Source organism: Crinia signifera, chromosome 1 (assembly GCF_055691185.1).
Source record: "Crinia signifera chromosome 1, ASM5569118v1, whole genome shotgun sequence".
In the NCBI taxonomy this organism is placed as follows: domain Eukaryota; kingdom Metazoa; phylum Chordata; class Amphibia; order Anura; family Myobatrachidae; genus Crinia; species Crinia signifera.
Genome location: NC_139217.1, coordinates 159,966,368 through 159,982,972, shown reverse-complemented (window position 1 = coordinate 159,982,972; position 16,605 = coordinate 159,966,368). Strand labels below are relative to the sequence as shown.

The window sequence follows — 16,605 nt, the reverse complement described above, 5'->3', positions numbered from 1 at the left end:
TTTCCTTAAAAGAGGTGACTACCATGAATATTCATACCACCTAATTACCAGGTTCATGCCGGTTTGACCTGGTAATAGTTGCGATCTGAAAGGGCGTGCCGGGTCGCTGAAGGGGAGCAAAATACAGGGTCACACTAGGACTGAACCGTTTCAAAGTCCTGGTGCGACCCTGCATTTTGTGATCTGAAAGCAGTATAACTGAACCAGAGGGCATGTGTTCACCTAATGGTTTGATGTGCTTTATATGTGATTATACATAAATAAAGTACTTCTGTGTCACCAGATCGGAGCCTAATGAAACATTAAGTACAGTAGGCATCAGTTAAGTGAATTTTTGTGGAAGCAGCATGCCTCCAGCAAACCTGTTAGATACATGGAGCATACAGTAGATGCATGGTAGGTCGGCAAGTGCTGTTATATTCAATAATGATGAGCCTAATTCCTGTATTTAATAAAAGTGGCGGCATACTGGTGCTTTCTGCTCAGACATGGGATTTCTAAATGAACTTGGGGTTAATTACCTTTTTATGCAGTGTACCAGACTCCTGTGAATCATTCATAGACCAAAGCCTTGGAGAATGATAACTGGAAAGAAACTACCAATCATCCGTCGTTTTCAAACATAGCCTCTAACATGGCAGTTAGGAGCAGATTTGCAATTTCTCTCTTTCCTTACTCCCTCTCCAAGGCTTAGTACATCTCGCCTTAGGAGAGGATACAGTCGCTTTAAAGTCGCAATGAAGCCAATATTATTTATACACATGCCACAATTTATTGGTCTATTCTGCAAAGTGATCAATTGCAGCTAAGATTGGGTACACAATAGACAACATTTTAAATAATATTGCCAATAACCATTTGTAACAAAACATTCCTGATATCATCCAGTGTGTACACACTACATTGTTAATGATGCATGCTCCCATGGGTCATCTGTATATGTAGCTTAATGTAAAGCTACTGTCAATGTGACCGCTATACTCCTGGATGTACAGATGACAATATAGTGTTTCCGGGACTCCTGGGAAATTTGAGGGAAATAGGCGATATCGTGCATAGTGCATGTTGTCCAGCTTAAGTTACAAGACAAATATGTAAAATGACACGCTGACAAGTGACAAGATCAGCTTTTATTTACAACACAAATACTGTAGTCATAAGATACAAAAACAGCCTTTCATAAATATTACTTAAACACTATTTACAATACAATGCAGTTAGTCCAATGAGTCATCTTACTGCATACTGCGGGTTTTTGGACAGGCACAGTAATATCACTGGGAACAGAGGAGCCTTGCATTCAGTGATGTTAGGACAAACATTGCAGTAGTAAAATTTGTTCATTCATACAAAAGCGATGCAGGACAGCCATGAGATTTTCTGTGCAGCAGGAGATCTGCCGCTCCATGGCCAGTCTGAAGTCCTCTTTAACTCCTTTAGTAATGCCTCGGGTCACTGTGTGATGTCTGCCACAGAAAGCACAATAATTGCTAAGATTCATACATCTATTACACATTGTGTGCTCAGATATAAGGAGGGTTAGGCAACACTTGGATATGTTATGTGACTGGATTGGATGCACCTGCACAGCAACATGTGATGAGTGATACTACACATTCACCTACGTATCTGCCTATCATCCAATAGCCAGTTATACCATGCTGAGTGCTCGGACCTGCCCAGCAAGTGGTGTTCTGTGGACTAATGACTTGGTCTAAGCATCTACAGATGTGTCCTCATACTCCAAGCCTCAATACACCATTAAGGCACAGGAAAGCTGGTGTCGGCTAGCAACACCATTGGCCAGATGCACCAAACTTCAAAAAGTGATAAAGTGGAGAGGGATAAACAACCAGCTCATAACTTATTTTTCAAATCCAGCCTGTAACATGACAGTTAAGAGCTGATTGGCTTTTGCTTGATCACTATTTGAAGCTTGGTGCATCTGGCCTCAAGTCTTAACAAATCAGTTTTACAAGACTGCACTGATTCATTGGATATGCAACACTTGTACATCAGTGTGCAACAGAGTCTGAGGGGTGAATGTAATAGCCAGTGAGGCTGTCTAAATGACTGCTACTTAAAAAAAAAAAAAAAAAAAAAGTCTTGCCAGGAACTCGCTATTACAACCCCTCACCCCTCCCAAATCTGTATACAAAGCACAATGGTCTTAGGCATGAGATATACAAGTGTTGCATATAAAATGAACCACTGCAATCTCATGAAGTGGTTGTCATATCACATTGCAATTGAGGGGGTTATTCAATCTGGGGTCACGGCTGTCGAGCTTGCTCGTCAGCCTTGACCCTGTCCCGTTCTCGGTCTGCTCGACCGAGAACACGCAGGAGGGATTCAAATGTCTCGCCTGCACTGGGACGAAAAGGGGGCGTGGCCGGGAAGAAGCAAGCTGCAGCCGGCAGCTCGTCACTTCCCGGCCGTTCTCGGCAGAGCAAGCCCGACTGCTTGTGAAGTCAGGCTCATTCTGCCGAGCTCCCCTGTTCAATGCTGTCAGGGAAGACAGCACTGAATAGGGCCCGACAGCCATCCCCTTACTCAGGAGATGGTCGCCAGTGATTGAATACCCCCCTGAGGCTCAAGTTGCACAAAAAAAGATGCTTGGTGCAAGATTATGCTGGCCATACATCAGACCAACTTTCCTCCAACTAGTTGGTTGGATGGAATAAAAAATCTGGTACCGCATGGGAGAAAATGTCATTTGTAATTCAGTCATTTGTTCCCAAAATCTGGAAACTGTCGCTCAGACAAGCTACTGAAGTTGAATATGATTTAAACAATTTGACTGAATGTTTTTGTCCATTTTCCTGGGTTTCAATTGCTGATTGTCATTTGCTCCCATCAAGTATCTGATTTTCAGTCCAAACAATCAACTAGTTGGATGAAAGTTGGTCTAGTGTATGACCAGCATTAGTCACAGAATACCTGCGTGTGAAGAAGGGATATTTGATACAACTGCAGTAATAGTGTATGCAGACTCATTTTTAACTATGCCAAGAATTCCATGTCCTAGTCTTGCAAAAACATTCACAAAACATGTTTAACTGCAAGGCAAGAAAACAGAATGAAGAACCGCCCAGCTATTATATTAGGACTAGAAAAATTGAACAGGGGTCATTAATATACACTGGTTCAAAAGGACAAACAAGGTTCCAGCCACAGCTGTCAATCCCCTACATTCTAAGCTGCACTAGGAAATGACAAGTTGTTTAGTTGCAGTGTATAAATGTTTGTGGCATTGTAATGGACCTTTCTTTTAATGTCAATATGGACGAGACCCTGGTTTTGTACCTCTGTGCCAGTTACTGATGTTTGGTTGGATATGTGCATGCAAAACTCCAACCTTATACTGTTAGAATTGCCTCTGTTAATAAAACACTTACATATTTCCATAATGACAGAGCCTGGTTTAGACAAATCATTTATGTCTTGATTAATTAATTCTGATAGTAAGACAACATGACTGTCATGTGGCACTTTTGAATGCTTGGAGCAGTATTACTTGGGCAAAGTCTGCCTAGAAATGCATTTATCAATTGGTGCTACATTACAAGGTAAAGTGAATGACTGCATAAAGGATTTTGGGGTAGATTTATTAAGCTCGGTGAAGTGATAGGCTGGTTTCACACACTCCGGCTGCTGCCGGACGGTGAAATCCCGCACGGCCAGGGAGCCGTGCCGCACTCAGCAGATTACAATGGTGGGGATGGCCACAGCCCGGCAGCCGTCCCTTCCAGTGATGGGATCCGGCTGCAGCCGTGCGGCCGGGCCGTGGCCGTCCCGTGTGAATGGGCACAATAGTGTCCATTCACAACTAATGTGTGCGGCACGGCTCCCTGGCCGTGCGGGATTTCACCGTCCGGCAGGAGCTTAGTGTGTGAAACCAGCCATAAAGTGTCTGTTTTTTATCACCGGTCAATTAGCTCCTACCTGTAATTTTTCAAACCAAGCCTGTAACTTCAGTTGGCAGCTGATTGGCCGGTGATAAACACCAGCCACATTATCACTTCATAGAGCTTAATAAATCTGCCCCTTTGTTCTCTTATCAGGACTGCTCAGAGTGATAATGGCTGTACCTTGTTCCATAGCACAAGTGCCCTTACACCAGGCATGTCCAAACTGTGGCCCTCCAGCTGTTGTGAAACTACACATCTCAGCATGCCTTGCTATAGTTTTAGCATTCCCTAATTGCAAAACTGTGGCAAGGCATGATGGGACCTGTAGTTTCACAACAGCTGGAGGGTCATAGTTTGGACATGCCTGCCTTAGAATGTGTCTTCTCCACTCCCTTTCCCTTACATTATTTCAGTTATAATCTTTGCAAATCACTATAACAGACCCCTTGTTTTTCCGATAATTAAGATACTTCTGCAGATTCTTTAAAAAGCATAGAAAAAAACTACTGTGCTAATGCTGCCTAGATCTATCTGTTTAACATTGAAGATGTATCACAGCACAACATTAACCATGCAATTATAATGGAAATGGTATATAGAAGAGGTACCACTTTAAACCAATAGGCTAGCACTTTAATTTCTTAAACTAAAATCATGTACCAGTGCTAGTGCACCAGCAGATGCGACAACTGTACCTAGCTCCGGTGTGGGCCTATGCAATGACTGCAAAGAGGCAACTACACTATGGTTATGTGTAGGAAGATTTGCACCCAGTGAAGTGGCTTCCTGATTGCTAAAGGTACCTTGGTAGGAATACGGACATGTTCTAATTAAAGGAGTTTTCCCTCATAACATTGTTTTTTGCATGCGGATGTGAGGGGTCAAACAGCCCGGAGAGCAGAGGCAGAGAGTAGAGCGGCTGCCTCGGGTCTTATGCAATGTAAAAGTGCTCCCAGCTGGAAACACTCATCAGTCATCCATGAGAGAAAATGCTGAATGTCACAATTTCACAATCAAATGAAGAACAAGAAAGTAAAAGAAAAAAATATGGGCGATATGTATCGTACATCAAACATCAAAAAACTATGGGGCTGTGAGGAAAACAAAAATGTTGACGGACACAGCACATCATGAGCAGGCTTTGTGGACTTGGTACCTGTCACTGGTTGCTATGCTGGCCTGTAGGACAGGTATGAATTCCTGCTGCAGCAACCCCAGGGTAGAGCTAGAGTTCCTTCAAAAACAGTAAACAGCAACATTCAAACTTACCCTCGATCTGTAAAATGCTACAGCGGAAAGATATGAAAACACACTTTTCTATGTGCCTACTCCACCGTGTCAGACAGGAATGAAGCATTTAGCTGTAATGTAACTTGAGGATGTGACATGATTTTACACGTTTAATTAGCAGCTATAATATATTAAGCAATGCAGGCGCTGATCTTAAGGGGGAAAAATACTTGTAGCGATAATTGTGAAACTAGCTAATTGTATCATTGGCAATATAATTGACGCAAAGCAAGTTGTGCAACATGCCGGAAGACTGAAATGAGAGCAAACAAAGGAATATTAGGTATACTATAAACTAAGCTCGTGACTGTCACTTGTGACAGTTCCTGCACCAAAGCAGAAACCGTAGACTGTAGAAGTAGGTATGGGAAAAGTTGAATTCCCAAAAAATATTACCATCTAGGTGCAACTATCCACCTCTCCTGAAGATACTCTGAAAATTAAAAAAGGGGGAGGAGCAAAATCCACAAACACTGGGTTTGAACATGTGTGTATGCTCCAGGAATTGCACCCTCTACATGCCAAGGTAGCAGAGCCCCCTAGATAGGATGAAAGAGCCAGTAGCACAATTTTTGTCTGTCAGCTGGCACGCACAGCACCGAAGCACATGATAAGTGCCGACTATTACTTGGCACAATTCCTTTATTAGACAATAACATTAAGCTAACAGTTAAATGTTTGATGTAAAAGCCTACAAAACTTTTAGAGACACATACCTGTAACATATGTTAATCATGTATGCAATTAGAATACCGAAAAGGTGAAAAAGTATTTCTTATAGTAGAACAATCCAGTCACAGATGATATTCTTTGCTGTGGGTGGGTGGGTGTGCTATAGCATGCCGACAATGTCTATGTCGACCACAAAAGGTCGACATGCACAAGATCAACAATGGAAATAAGGCTGGCTTGCAAAAGGTTGACAAATGAAAAGGTTGACATGAGTTTTTCACCTTTTTGGTGAAAATGTCGACACCTTAGCACTAGTCCCCAAATTAGTGTACACGTGACATGTTTTAGGTCAGGTGCCTTACTCAGCTACAATTGCACTCTTAACACTTTACCACCCACATGGACAACAATTAGGAATGGTAAAGTAGGAAAAAGGTAAAAAAAAAAAATAATTAAACATTTTTTTACTAAATCCTTTTGATCGTGTCAACCTTTTTACCATATAGGCCATATGTATGTTATCCTAGATAGGCATGTCCAAACTATGGCCCTCCAGCTGTGATGAAACTAGTGTATTATAGCGGCGCCCCCGATGTACATCGTACGATGAACGTATCGCATCGCATGCCATGTACCCGATGGCATGCGATGCGACGCGATTTTGACCCCCTATACGATAAAAAATCGTATAAGCACCCTCAAGGGTGCTTTTGAGCACCCTAATGGGTGCTTACAATGTTAAATGCACCCCCACGCCACCCCCCCACTATAAACGTGAACCCGAAGTGTGGCGAGCGCAGCGAGCCCGCGAGGGGCGGCGGTACGGGTCCTACGACCTTTTCATACCCCCACTATCCACGTTGGCGTGGAGTTGAGAATAGAATAGCGAGCGCAGCAAGCCCCGCGAGGGGACGCGGATACCTTCACAGGTAAACGCGTCCCTTCGCGGGCTTCACAGGTATCCGCTGCGCTCGCCACACTTCGGGCTCGGTGGCTCGCTACACTAATCTATTCTCAACTCCACGCCGACGTGGATAGTGGGGGTATGAAAAGGTCGTAGGATGCGTACCGCTGCGCTCGCCACGCTTCGGGTTCACGTTTATAGTGGGAGGGTGGCGTGGGGGTGCATTTAACATTGTAAGCACCCATTAGGGTGCTTAACATTGTATAAGCACCCATTAGGGTGCTTATACAATGTTTAATCGCATCGCATCGTATGGCATTGTATGCCATGTACAATGGCATACAATTTGAATATTGTATGCCATCGTACACTATCAAACGATATTGCGTCGCATCGCATACCATCGTATACGTTATGGTATGCGATGCGATGGGCGCCGCCAAAATACACAAGTACCAAACTACAAGTCCCATCATGCCTTTTCACAGTTTTTCTATTAGGGAAAGCTAAAACTATGGCAAGGCATGCTGGGATGTGTCGTTTCACAACATCTGGAGGGCCATGGTTTGGACATGCCTGTCAGGCATTAGACTACTGAAGTTGATACCTAGTATTACTTGAGCAATTCACTCCCTGATCTATGCATTAACTACAGGTTATGTAGCCATTATGTCGACGTGGTCCGATTATGAACAGCGCAATGCTGACTGTACATGTCAGGATTAGGGATAATAAAAAATTTCAACCATGCACCATGTCAACATTCTGATTATCAACACATTGCACCACAACTAAGTACAGTGGCTTTCACAGACGTACGGTATGTTAATCGGAGTTGAGGAAATGGAAAAAAAAATTCTAAACATAACATGCTGACCTAGTTGTGCACATTACAGTTATGGTTCACATTACTCGTCTGGTATATTTACCATAGATTCCGTTTAAAGGTAGAACACAATTATTTTAGTAGTAACACTCACTTGAGCAGCACTCCTTGATTGGGGATTAATTCCAAGTGTATCTTACCCCCTTCTGCAGTCCGTAAATAAGCAAATTCTTCAAGCATGTCAATGTCTGCAGAAAGCATTAAGTAAAACATTTCTCACACTTGGCAAAATATATATATATATATATATATATATATATATATATATATATATATACACACACACATACACACACACACACACACATCTGTGGCACATGAGTCACTGGGGTCGTGACATCCAGTGCGGGATTTAATGTGGTAAGGTGAGAAAGGCAGTTTTCATTATTCAGAGCGAGTGCTCAGCATTCCCGTAGAAGCTAGGCTGTGCACGGAGATTTTTCCCAGCACTGCTGGCACCGGTTCAGTGACAGGAGCTGAGCACTATAATGTCAAAGTGAAGAACCAGGCTCTTGTCATTGAAGAGTCAGAATTTCAGCGCGGTGCTGAAACCCCCCCCCCCCCTTCCCTGAGATTTAAATGCAAGGTGCAATACATTACATTGGGTTTCAATCGCATTGTGTAGATATGTGAGCAATCTATATTACTCTGAAGAAACAAGTGTGTTTGTTGCCAGAACAGTAAAAAGGATACTGGTTACATAGTTGAAGAAGTTTTCATACTGGAAGTTTCCTTGCTGACAGATCCTTGCTATGGCTTTTAAGAACAGGTTCTCTCCTTTGGGCCAGTCATGTTGTAGTAACACAATCAGATGGCCAAGGATCATGTCATCCCTATTATCAGAAAAGGCTCTGAGCTACAGAAGCAAAGACATACATGATCACATACATTGCCGAACATGAACATGCAAAAAACAAGAACTAATTACGGACTAGTTTTCTTTAAAAAAAATTTTAGTGATTAGAAATTTGTAGAAGTAGATGTAAGAAAAGTCAGTTCCGCTGCCAGACTGGGTGTGGGTCAAAGGTCAAGTCAATAGGTTGACCCCAAAAGATAGTCAGGTACAAAGCAGACATGGAAAGTTCGACATTGACCAAAGGTCAACACGAGCAAAAGGTCGGCAGCAATAAGGTAGACACATGAAAAGGACTACATGAGTTTTTCACATTTTGGTGTCAATGTTGACACCAGTCTACATGGACTCCAATTAGTGTAGCAAGTACCTTCGCATGGTTCACTTTACCGTTCCCAATTGTAATCCACGTGACTCGTAAAGCATGAAAAAGTCGAAAAAGTAAAAAAAATCATGAAAAACGCATGGAGACCTTTTCATGTGTCTACAATTGTCAGGCGATCTTTTGCTTGCTTCATCCTTTTGCCAATGCCAACCTACAGACTGACTGCGTGCTTATAGTAACCACAGATCTCTATTACTTTGCAACACATGCATTTGTGAACAGCACATAATGGCTTGGAATTGCAATCAGCTGATAAGATGTGGGTTAGTAGGTGTTAAGCTGGATACACACCTGTTAGATTCCTTACTGATCAATTAGTCAATTAATTGCAGTTTTATTAAACATTGGGCCACCCCCAAAAAAAGGATCTGTGAAAGACGCTGGCATTTTTTAGCGGATATTTTGCACATCTCTCACAGCAACATTGGCACTCAAAGGGTTAAGCTACATTGCTACATAAACTAGTATATACTACATTTTCCATATTTCTCATATACAGATTTCTTATATACTCACCTTTATGCTTGCCAGTAATAGCTGTAGGCAATAAGGCATTATGAATTTACTAGTACAAGGCAAAAGCTTCAGGTCAGAGCCTAGAATACAAATAAGAAGAATTATCCACTATTCTAATATATGAACCACAAAAAAAGAATCCTCAATGGAGTGGATGGTAATGTAAAGGTTTTGCTGCAAAATACACACAAACTAATACAAGCACATTTCAAAGTGGATTTTGATGAAAGGCGGTTTCATTTTCTTGACAAAATATCTGTGCGTCTCAAACATGGGTCCTGATTCAGACCTGTTGGCAAGGCTGCAATTTTTGCAGATGGACAAAACCATGCTGCACTGCAGGTTGGGCGAATGCAACATGTGAAGAGAGAGAGTTAGATTTGGGGGAAGTATAATGCAGATATGGGGGAGATATAATGCAGGGTAAATACATTTTTGCAGGGGCTGGCGGTGGGATCGCCAGCCGGCAGTCCCCGCCAGCCAACAGCCGCCGGAAGGGGTCGCACATGCGTCCCCTTACTACTGAACTCACCGCCGGACCCCGCTGCACAATCCCACCTCCCCGCCCCTTCTAACCCTGCCCGGCTTCCTGAAGTGGAGCCGGGCAGGGTTCGTGTCCCAGTCAGTTGGCGCACCGGCTCACCAATGGGGGCATTCTGGCGAGCCCCAGCACTGGCTGAGAGGCGCTCCATCTGGACATGCTGCTTTATTCTTACACTACATTTTAGATTTCAGTTTGAACATACCTCATCCAAATGTAACTCACTCTGTACATGTTACAATATGAATTAGGCCAATAGTGCAGGAAGAAAGACCAGGCAGCACCCTTTGAACCTTCTAGAGCTGCACCCTTGTGTAGGACTGAATAAAGTCAGCACAGAATAGCAGCTGATAACATCGGACACGTCCATGGATTTTAGTGCGGCGACTTTGAACACAGTAATACTACACACACAAACCTTTTCTAAATTTAGGTTTCACTTTCGACTGTTCTTCTCTTGCCCTGGAAACCTCTTGGGGAGGAGGCACAATATATGTCATGAGCTCCATGATCTTCTCACATGTAAGCTGCAAAATATAAATGGTATCAATTGTCATTTGTGATAGTTTGTTCTTAGTCTCAAAAACTATGAACAGTGTACACATTCATGTAAACTAACAGTAATGATGTTTCCGGTACAATGTTAGGTAAGCCCAATAAAATGATTTACCATGTACTTGTCCTAAATTATAACTTTAAAGGTGTGTACACACGGTGCAATTTTGCTTTCAATTTTGACTATATAGTCAAAATCGTTTAGCAAGTTTGCTAAAAGTAGAGCCTGCGATACCCATGCATAGCTCATGAGGTCAATATCGCAAGTAGAAAAGGACTGTGCAGCACAGTCTATTTCTACTATATCATAGCAAAAGCCTTGCTATCCACCCCCATTTGTTGGCCGCCGGACAACGCCGACACCCCGCGGCCGCCCATATTTATATTGATATCGGGGGGCACCGATTGTACATACCTTTAGTCGTGGTTTTCTTGTCTTTGCTCATTTATCTATAGTTAGATGCTTTGGAACCCTTGTGGCGTCATATAAATAAATAATAATAATAAAAATCGTGTCCCATTACCTTGTACTCTCCGAGGGCAAAGTGACAAGCTGCAAGCTGGATCAGAGACCGTTGCTGCTCTAGGGTTCCCTGGCTGATAATTTGCTGTGGTGGCGAGTGGGGCCCCTGCAGTGCTGCCATCAGGTGAAGGCTGTTTATCGCTTTCTTATGTTGTCCCTAAGAACAGTACACAACAAATATCAATATCCACTCTCTAGGAGACAAACTACTGGCCGAAAGGTTGTTCATTAGAAATTAAATAAAAAATTGTCACTAAATCAAGCTGAACTGGAAGGTAGTTAATTATATATGTATACTGGCGGAATAATAGCATAGAGCCACAGTGAACAAGTACCATTTACTTGTGCATATTTAGGGGCTGCAAAGGAAAACCTGTGATGTCTGTAGTCGTGAGCTACAAAATAAATAATCAGAATGGCAGCAACTCAAAGCGATCACTTAACTGAACTGCCCCCATAATAGTTTTACTATATTGAGAAAACACAAAAAGATTTCTTAGTACTTTAGTGGATGCTGAATGAGCATTCTCTAGACATGCATTCCATGTATCTCTGCAAACAGGAACCGGTCTACCTGATAGATAACCATATCTGTGAGGAATATCCTTAGCCACAGCCAGGTGTCTGTCTTCCATGGTAAGCAGATCCTGGAGAACTCTGCAAGGAAAGACAGAGAATATGCCACTTATAAACATGGAAGAATAAACTGTGCTAAAGATCACTATTCTGCATGCAAGATATGCACAGGCTAACATATGGTGTAGGAGATAGTCACCAGAACGAGCCAATAAATGACAGAACCATCTCCTGCTCTGCCATTCAATCAACAGCACCATTAAATGATCCCTTGTTCCATCCCTCATTACACTGTACTGGGTCCCATGTGATATCTTCTGATTAGCCAACCATAAGATGTCACATGTGACCCTCGGGAATGTGCAAGGGGGCATGCACACTGCCAGGGAATGCCTGGTTTGCCCCTATCAAGGTAGTGTGTACCCTTACAGGAGTATTCAATGTTTTTTGAGAGTCTGGCTCACCGCTCACTGTTCTGTGTCCCTTTGATCTCGCTGAAGCGCTCTGCACTTTTTCTTATCTCCTCATTTCTGACTTCCTCAGTATTCAACGTGTGGCCAGCTCGCCGGCCCCTTTTGCGAACTTAGCATAATTATGAGAGTTCAAATGGGAGTGCTGTAACTGAAGAGATCTGTTTTCTCCTGCTCTCCACGTGAGCTGGTCAGACTGGGATATTCCTGAGCAGGGTGTTCATCTCAGCAGCGTGTTCCTCGCATTTGTGGACTTGTATTTTTTTACAAAGGTTTAGGGGGATATTCAATCTCCGGCGAGCACCTCCCATCGGGGAGATGCCCGCCGGGCCCTATTCAATGCTGTCTTCCCCGACAGCATTGAGCAGGGTTTCTCGGCAAAACGAGCCCGACATCACTAGCTGTCGGGCTCGTTCTGCCGAGAACAGCCGGGAAGTGACGAGCTGCCGGCTGCAGCTCGCCTCTTCCCGGCCACGCCCCCTTTTCGCTCCCCGGCAGGCGGGACATTGAATCCCGCCTGCGTGTTCTCGGTCGAGCTGACCGAGAACGGGACTGGGTCACGGCGGTCGAGCAAGCTCGACTGCCGTGACCCTGACATTGAATACCCCCCTTAGAAAGGTTAATGTTTTGTTCTGTATTTATTTTACAACAAATGGCTGTGTGACTATTTTAATTGGGTTTGTGCAGACGGGTGTATTTTGTTCTGTTTGGCCCTTATCCTTGTGTTGTGCTTTTGGCATTGTTTCTTTGCCCTGTGTTTTTATTTAATTTATTTTATAATTGTTAGCGTGTTTAAAAGCCTGTTTGGGGGTTAGGTGAGGAAGAAGAGAGGAAGCATGGGACATTACTAGGAGCATTCCAAAATGATTTCTTATTGGTTACCATTAAAATAACTTATTAAATTCCAAATAAATTAATATAGAAGTACAGCATTATGGCACTTGCAATAAATACATTAGAGTACATTTTTTTTAATTTATAAGCCATAAAAAAAACAAAGAAAATAACAACTTTAACAAAGATAACCCTACAGTTCACCTAAAAAAGATGCCGAGGGAAAAATTGAGAACATCTCTAAAAAAAGAAACCAGCAGGACTCGCAATTTGTGCATTGAATACACTTTTTGAGAGAGACACTAAAATCCCCATTGAACAGACATTGCGAACACCGGGGAGAAGTGCAGGGTGAACTGAGTTAGCTTCGCAAAATATTTTTGGAGAAGCAACAGAGTTGAATACAGGGAAGCACAAAATATGAGAGAAAACTTCACTGCTCTCAAAAAAACATGCACACTCACTGTTATTTACGGCGACATAGGAGCATTGAATACATGCCTGTGTGTTGTGGTATCTGATCTAACGGCATGTAATTGTTACACTAGCATAGTGTTTACACTAGACTGTTTTAGCTGCCAAATTTTTAAAGGGCAAAAGGCGCCCTGCCCCTGTAGCAGCACCCTGCTATAAATAGCCGGCCGGCCCCATCTCCGCCTTGACCAGAGAACTTGGGGGAAGCCAAGCACCTGGGCCACCGCACTCATGCTGCCCGCTTTCCCCCTGCCCTGATCATTTAGAGGTATCACTACTAGCATCTAACCCAGGGGTAGCCAACCCTAGCCCTCGAGAGCTACCAACAGTTCACATTTTCCAGACAACCTAGCTGCTGCACAGCTGCACTCATTAATCACTGACACATTTTAAAAGATACACAGATGGAGCTAATTAGCTTACGTGTGATTCTGTGAGGAGACCTACAAAACATGCACTGTTGGTAGCTCTCGAGGACTAGGGTTGGCTACCCCAGATCTAACCTAACAGCATCTCAGTGTTGCGGCATCTTATCTAACAGCATCTGATCTAACGGCATCTTAGTGTTGCGGCAGCACTAGCAGCACATCTAATGGCATAATAGTATTTTGCCAGCACTAGGATCTTGAAATTAGAAATAAAAAACAATGCTTCACATGCTATAAGATGGAACACAATCAGACATATCTAAAGCTATTACAGGAATAACAGTAACATCAAACCACACAGGGAGAGTGTGTGATGTCAGCCCGTCTCTGTTGCAGAGTTGTGGAAGGGTCAGCATTACACACACTTACATAGACTGGGAAAATCATTTGGTGGTGATTTGCAAAAGGATGTGCATATCAGCGACCCATTTGAAAGTCAATTGTAGACTTGCACAGAGCAGGAATTTACTCTGTATGGGCGGCTATCTGATCGCAGTCCGCTGCAAATTTGCACAGCAGTCATCAGGTCTGAATCAGGCCCTTCGTACCTTTGTCAAGAGCATCTGAGGAGTGCAGAAGATCCCAACACTCTCTCGCCATCTTGAAGCTTTCTAGTACTTCATTAGGATTTGCAAGATCATTTTTATTAACTATCACATGGCGATTCCGACCTTTGCCAGACAGGTCTTCGTCATCTGAACTCTGGAGAATGTTAATAAATATACATTATAGACAGTGACCTAAAATATAGTGAAAGACATGCCATATCATTTGAAAGTATTTACACATCGAGTACAAATCTATTTCCTGGATACACAGGTAACTGCTCAAATATCAAATTAGATCTCTACATTTTAGTATAACGAAATACAAAAAAGCTTTTTGCAACAAGTAGCAGACACAACCACATTTAGTTTGTTAAAAAGAAATCAACTCAGTTTTAGATGATCAATAATTATGTAGGAAGTTAGTTCAAAGCTCGATAGGGGAGATTTATCAAGCTTAAGTTGCTCAAAGTAACCAATTAGATTGTGTCATTTCATATACTGTAATAGATTAATGACTGTTACTGTAGAAGCTGATTGGTTGCTTTGGGCAAATTCTCCACTATAGCTTACTCCAATGCTTGATACACCTCACTCTAAAACTGTTAGCACAGAACACAACAAGCCTGATGATTACTGTACCATGCACCACTGTAACCTTCAAAACTTCCCAAATGACCAGCTACACATGTAATAGTACACAAGTTTTATCACAATGTCTGTTTCATATGACAGACGGTGATTTTATTAGATTACTAAGAAAAATCCCCCCCAGCCCCCCCAAAATATAATAAATTGGATTGAAATGCTTAAATGCTCTCTATCCTATACACTATAGCTATTACCATATTATTAAAGGCCCAGCCACAGTGCATACTTTTTAGGTCAATGCAGCATTAAATAAAGATTAGTGTTCTCGCTAGGCTGTTTTATCGAGGCGATGCGCCCTGCCCGATTTTTAAAGGGCAAAATGTGCCCTGCCTCTCTAGCAGCACCCCACTAAAAGCCTGCCTCTGACACCGCCGGTGTGACTGGGGAAGCCCAGGGACACCATAGATGGCAATGCCCGGCGCTTCCTCGGCAGTGTAGAGCCTTCGGATCGGCCAAGACCACCCCTTTTCATGACGTCAGCATCTCCGGTCCGCCCCCTTATGCTGCCACCGTGCAGCAGCGCCCTGCCCGCCCTAGTTCCTAGAAGGAACACTAAAAATGTACCATTGTTTTCTCTCTGCTCTCCGCAAGTTTCCTTCTTTTGTGACTGTGCTTCCCAGTAGCCAGCTCAACTTCACTGAAGACATTCGGGATGTCCTCCAGCAGGACAATAGGAACTTGACTTGGAGTGTTTGGTCCTACAAAACAGAACTCATTCAAATATACAAGGTACATTTATATCATGTGAAACAGAGAATGAAGATTCAAAACAAGAGAATTTCCCCTCACTAGCAGTACTCTGCATATATTAGAATGATTCTAGGCCCCAATGCACGATTTTGACAGATTCTGTGCACATCGTGCGGTATTTAGGTGATATGCACGGTCCCGTGGGTTGAGAGGTCGCTCCACTGATCATATGTGCTGTACTATTATCAGTCGGGATGGCTTGCGTCGTAGGCAGATCATGTTTTTTAAAGCACATACGATCAATCATACAACCTGCGTTCTAAAGTATGGCCAGCTTAAAGACTAAATAATCCTACTAATGCTGGGTACACACGGAAATAGTTATCTGTCCTATTTGGCAATGGAAGCATATGACAGTCAATCATTTACTCCTAAATGCTGGAAAACCGATTAAATTGATTGTACGGATAAATTTGTTAAATCAAACAGCTTTAACTAATTTATCTGAATGACCATTGTCTTTTTTCCAGTGCATGGTATTTATGAACAGTTTCTTATATAGCGAATACATATTACGCAGCACTTTAAAAAGAATATTTGAAAATTCACATCAGTCCCTGCCCCAGTGGAGCTTACAATCTATATTCCCTACCACATGTACACGCACACACAGATACATTCTAGGGTTAATTTGTTGGGAGCCAAATAGCCTACCAGTATATTTTTGGATTGTGGGAGGAAACCGGAGTACACGGAAGAAACCCACGCAAGTACGGGGAGAATATACAAACTCTGCACAGTTAGAGCCATGGTGGGAATCAAACCCATGACCTCAGCAGTGTGAGGCAGTAATGCTAACCATTACACCATCCGTACTGCCCAGCATATGCTCCCATACATT

The 16,605-nt window shown here is 42.9% G+C and overlaps 1 protein-coding gene across 2 annotated transcripts in view; it reads right to left on the bottom strand.

Annotated features, from left to right (window-relative positions):
* Window positions 1-1,111: 1,111 nt before the first annotated feature.
* Window positions 1,112-16,605, bottom strand: part of INTS10 (integrator complex subunit 10) — a 34,080-nt gene continuing 18,586 nt past the window's right edge. Inside the window, exons 9-18 of one of the 2 annotated variants that reach the window (XM_083175422.1) lie at window positions 15,579-15,712; window positions 14,367-14,520; window positions 11,611-11,693; window positions 11,038-11,193; window positions 10,377-10,485; window positions 9,418-9,497; window positions 8,357-8,519; window positions 7,758-7,851; window positions 5,068-5,145; window positions 1,112-1,466 (exon numbers count right to left, since the gene is read on the bottom strand). In XM_083175422.1, the coding sequence (XP_083031548.1) occupies window positions 1,310-1,466; window positions 5,068-5,145; window positions 7,758-7,851; window positions 8,357-8,519; window positions 9,418-9,497; window positions 10,377-10,485; window positions 11,038-11,193; window positions 11,611-11,693; window positions 14,367-14,520; window positions 15,579-15,712 (1,208 nt within the window). In that variant the 3' untranslated portion in view covers window positions 1,112-1,309. The remainder of the gene's footprint in view (window positions 1,467-5,067; window positions 5,146-7,757; window positions 7,852-8,356; window positions 8,520-9,417; window positions 9,498-10,376; window positions 10,486-11,037; window positions 11,194-11,610; window positions 11,694-14,366; window positions 14,521-15,578; window positions 15,713-16,605) is intronic. The other variant, XM_083175430.1, reaches the window with a different exon arrangement.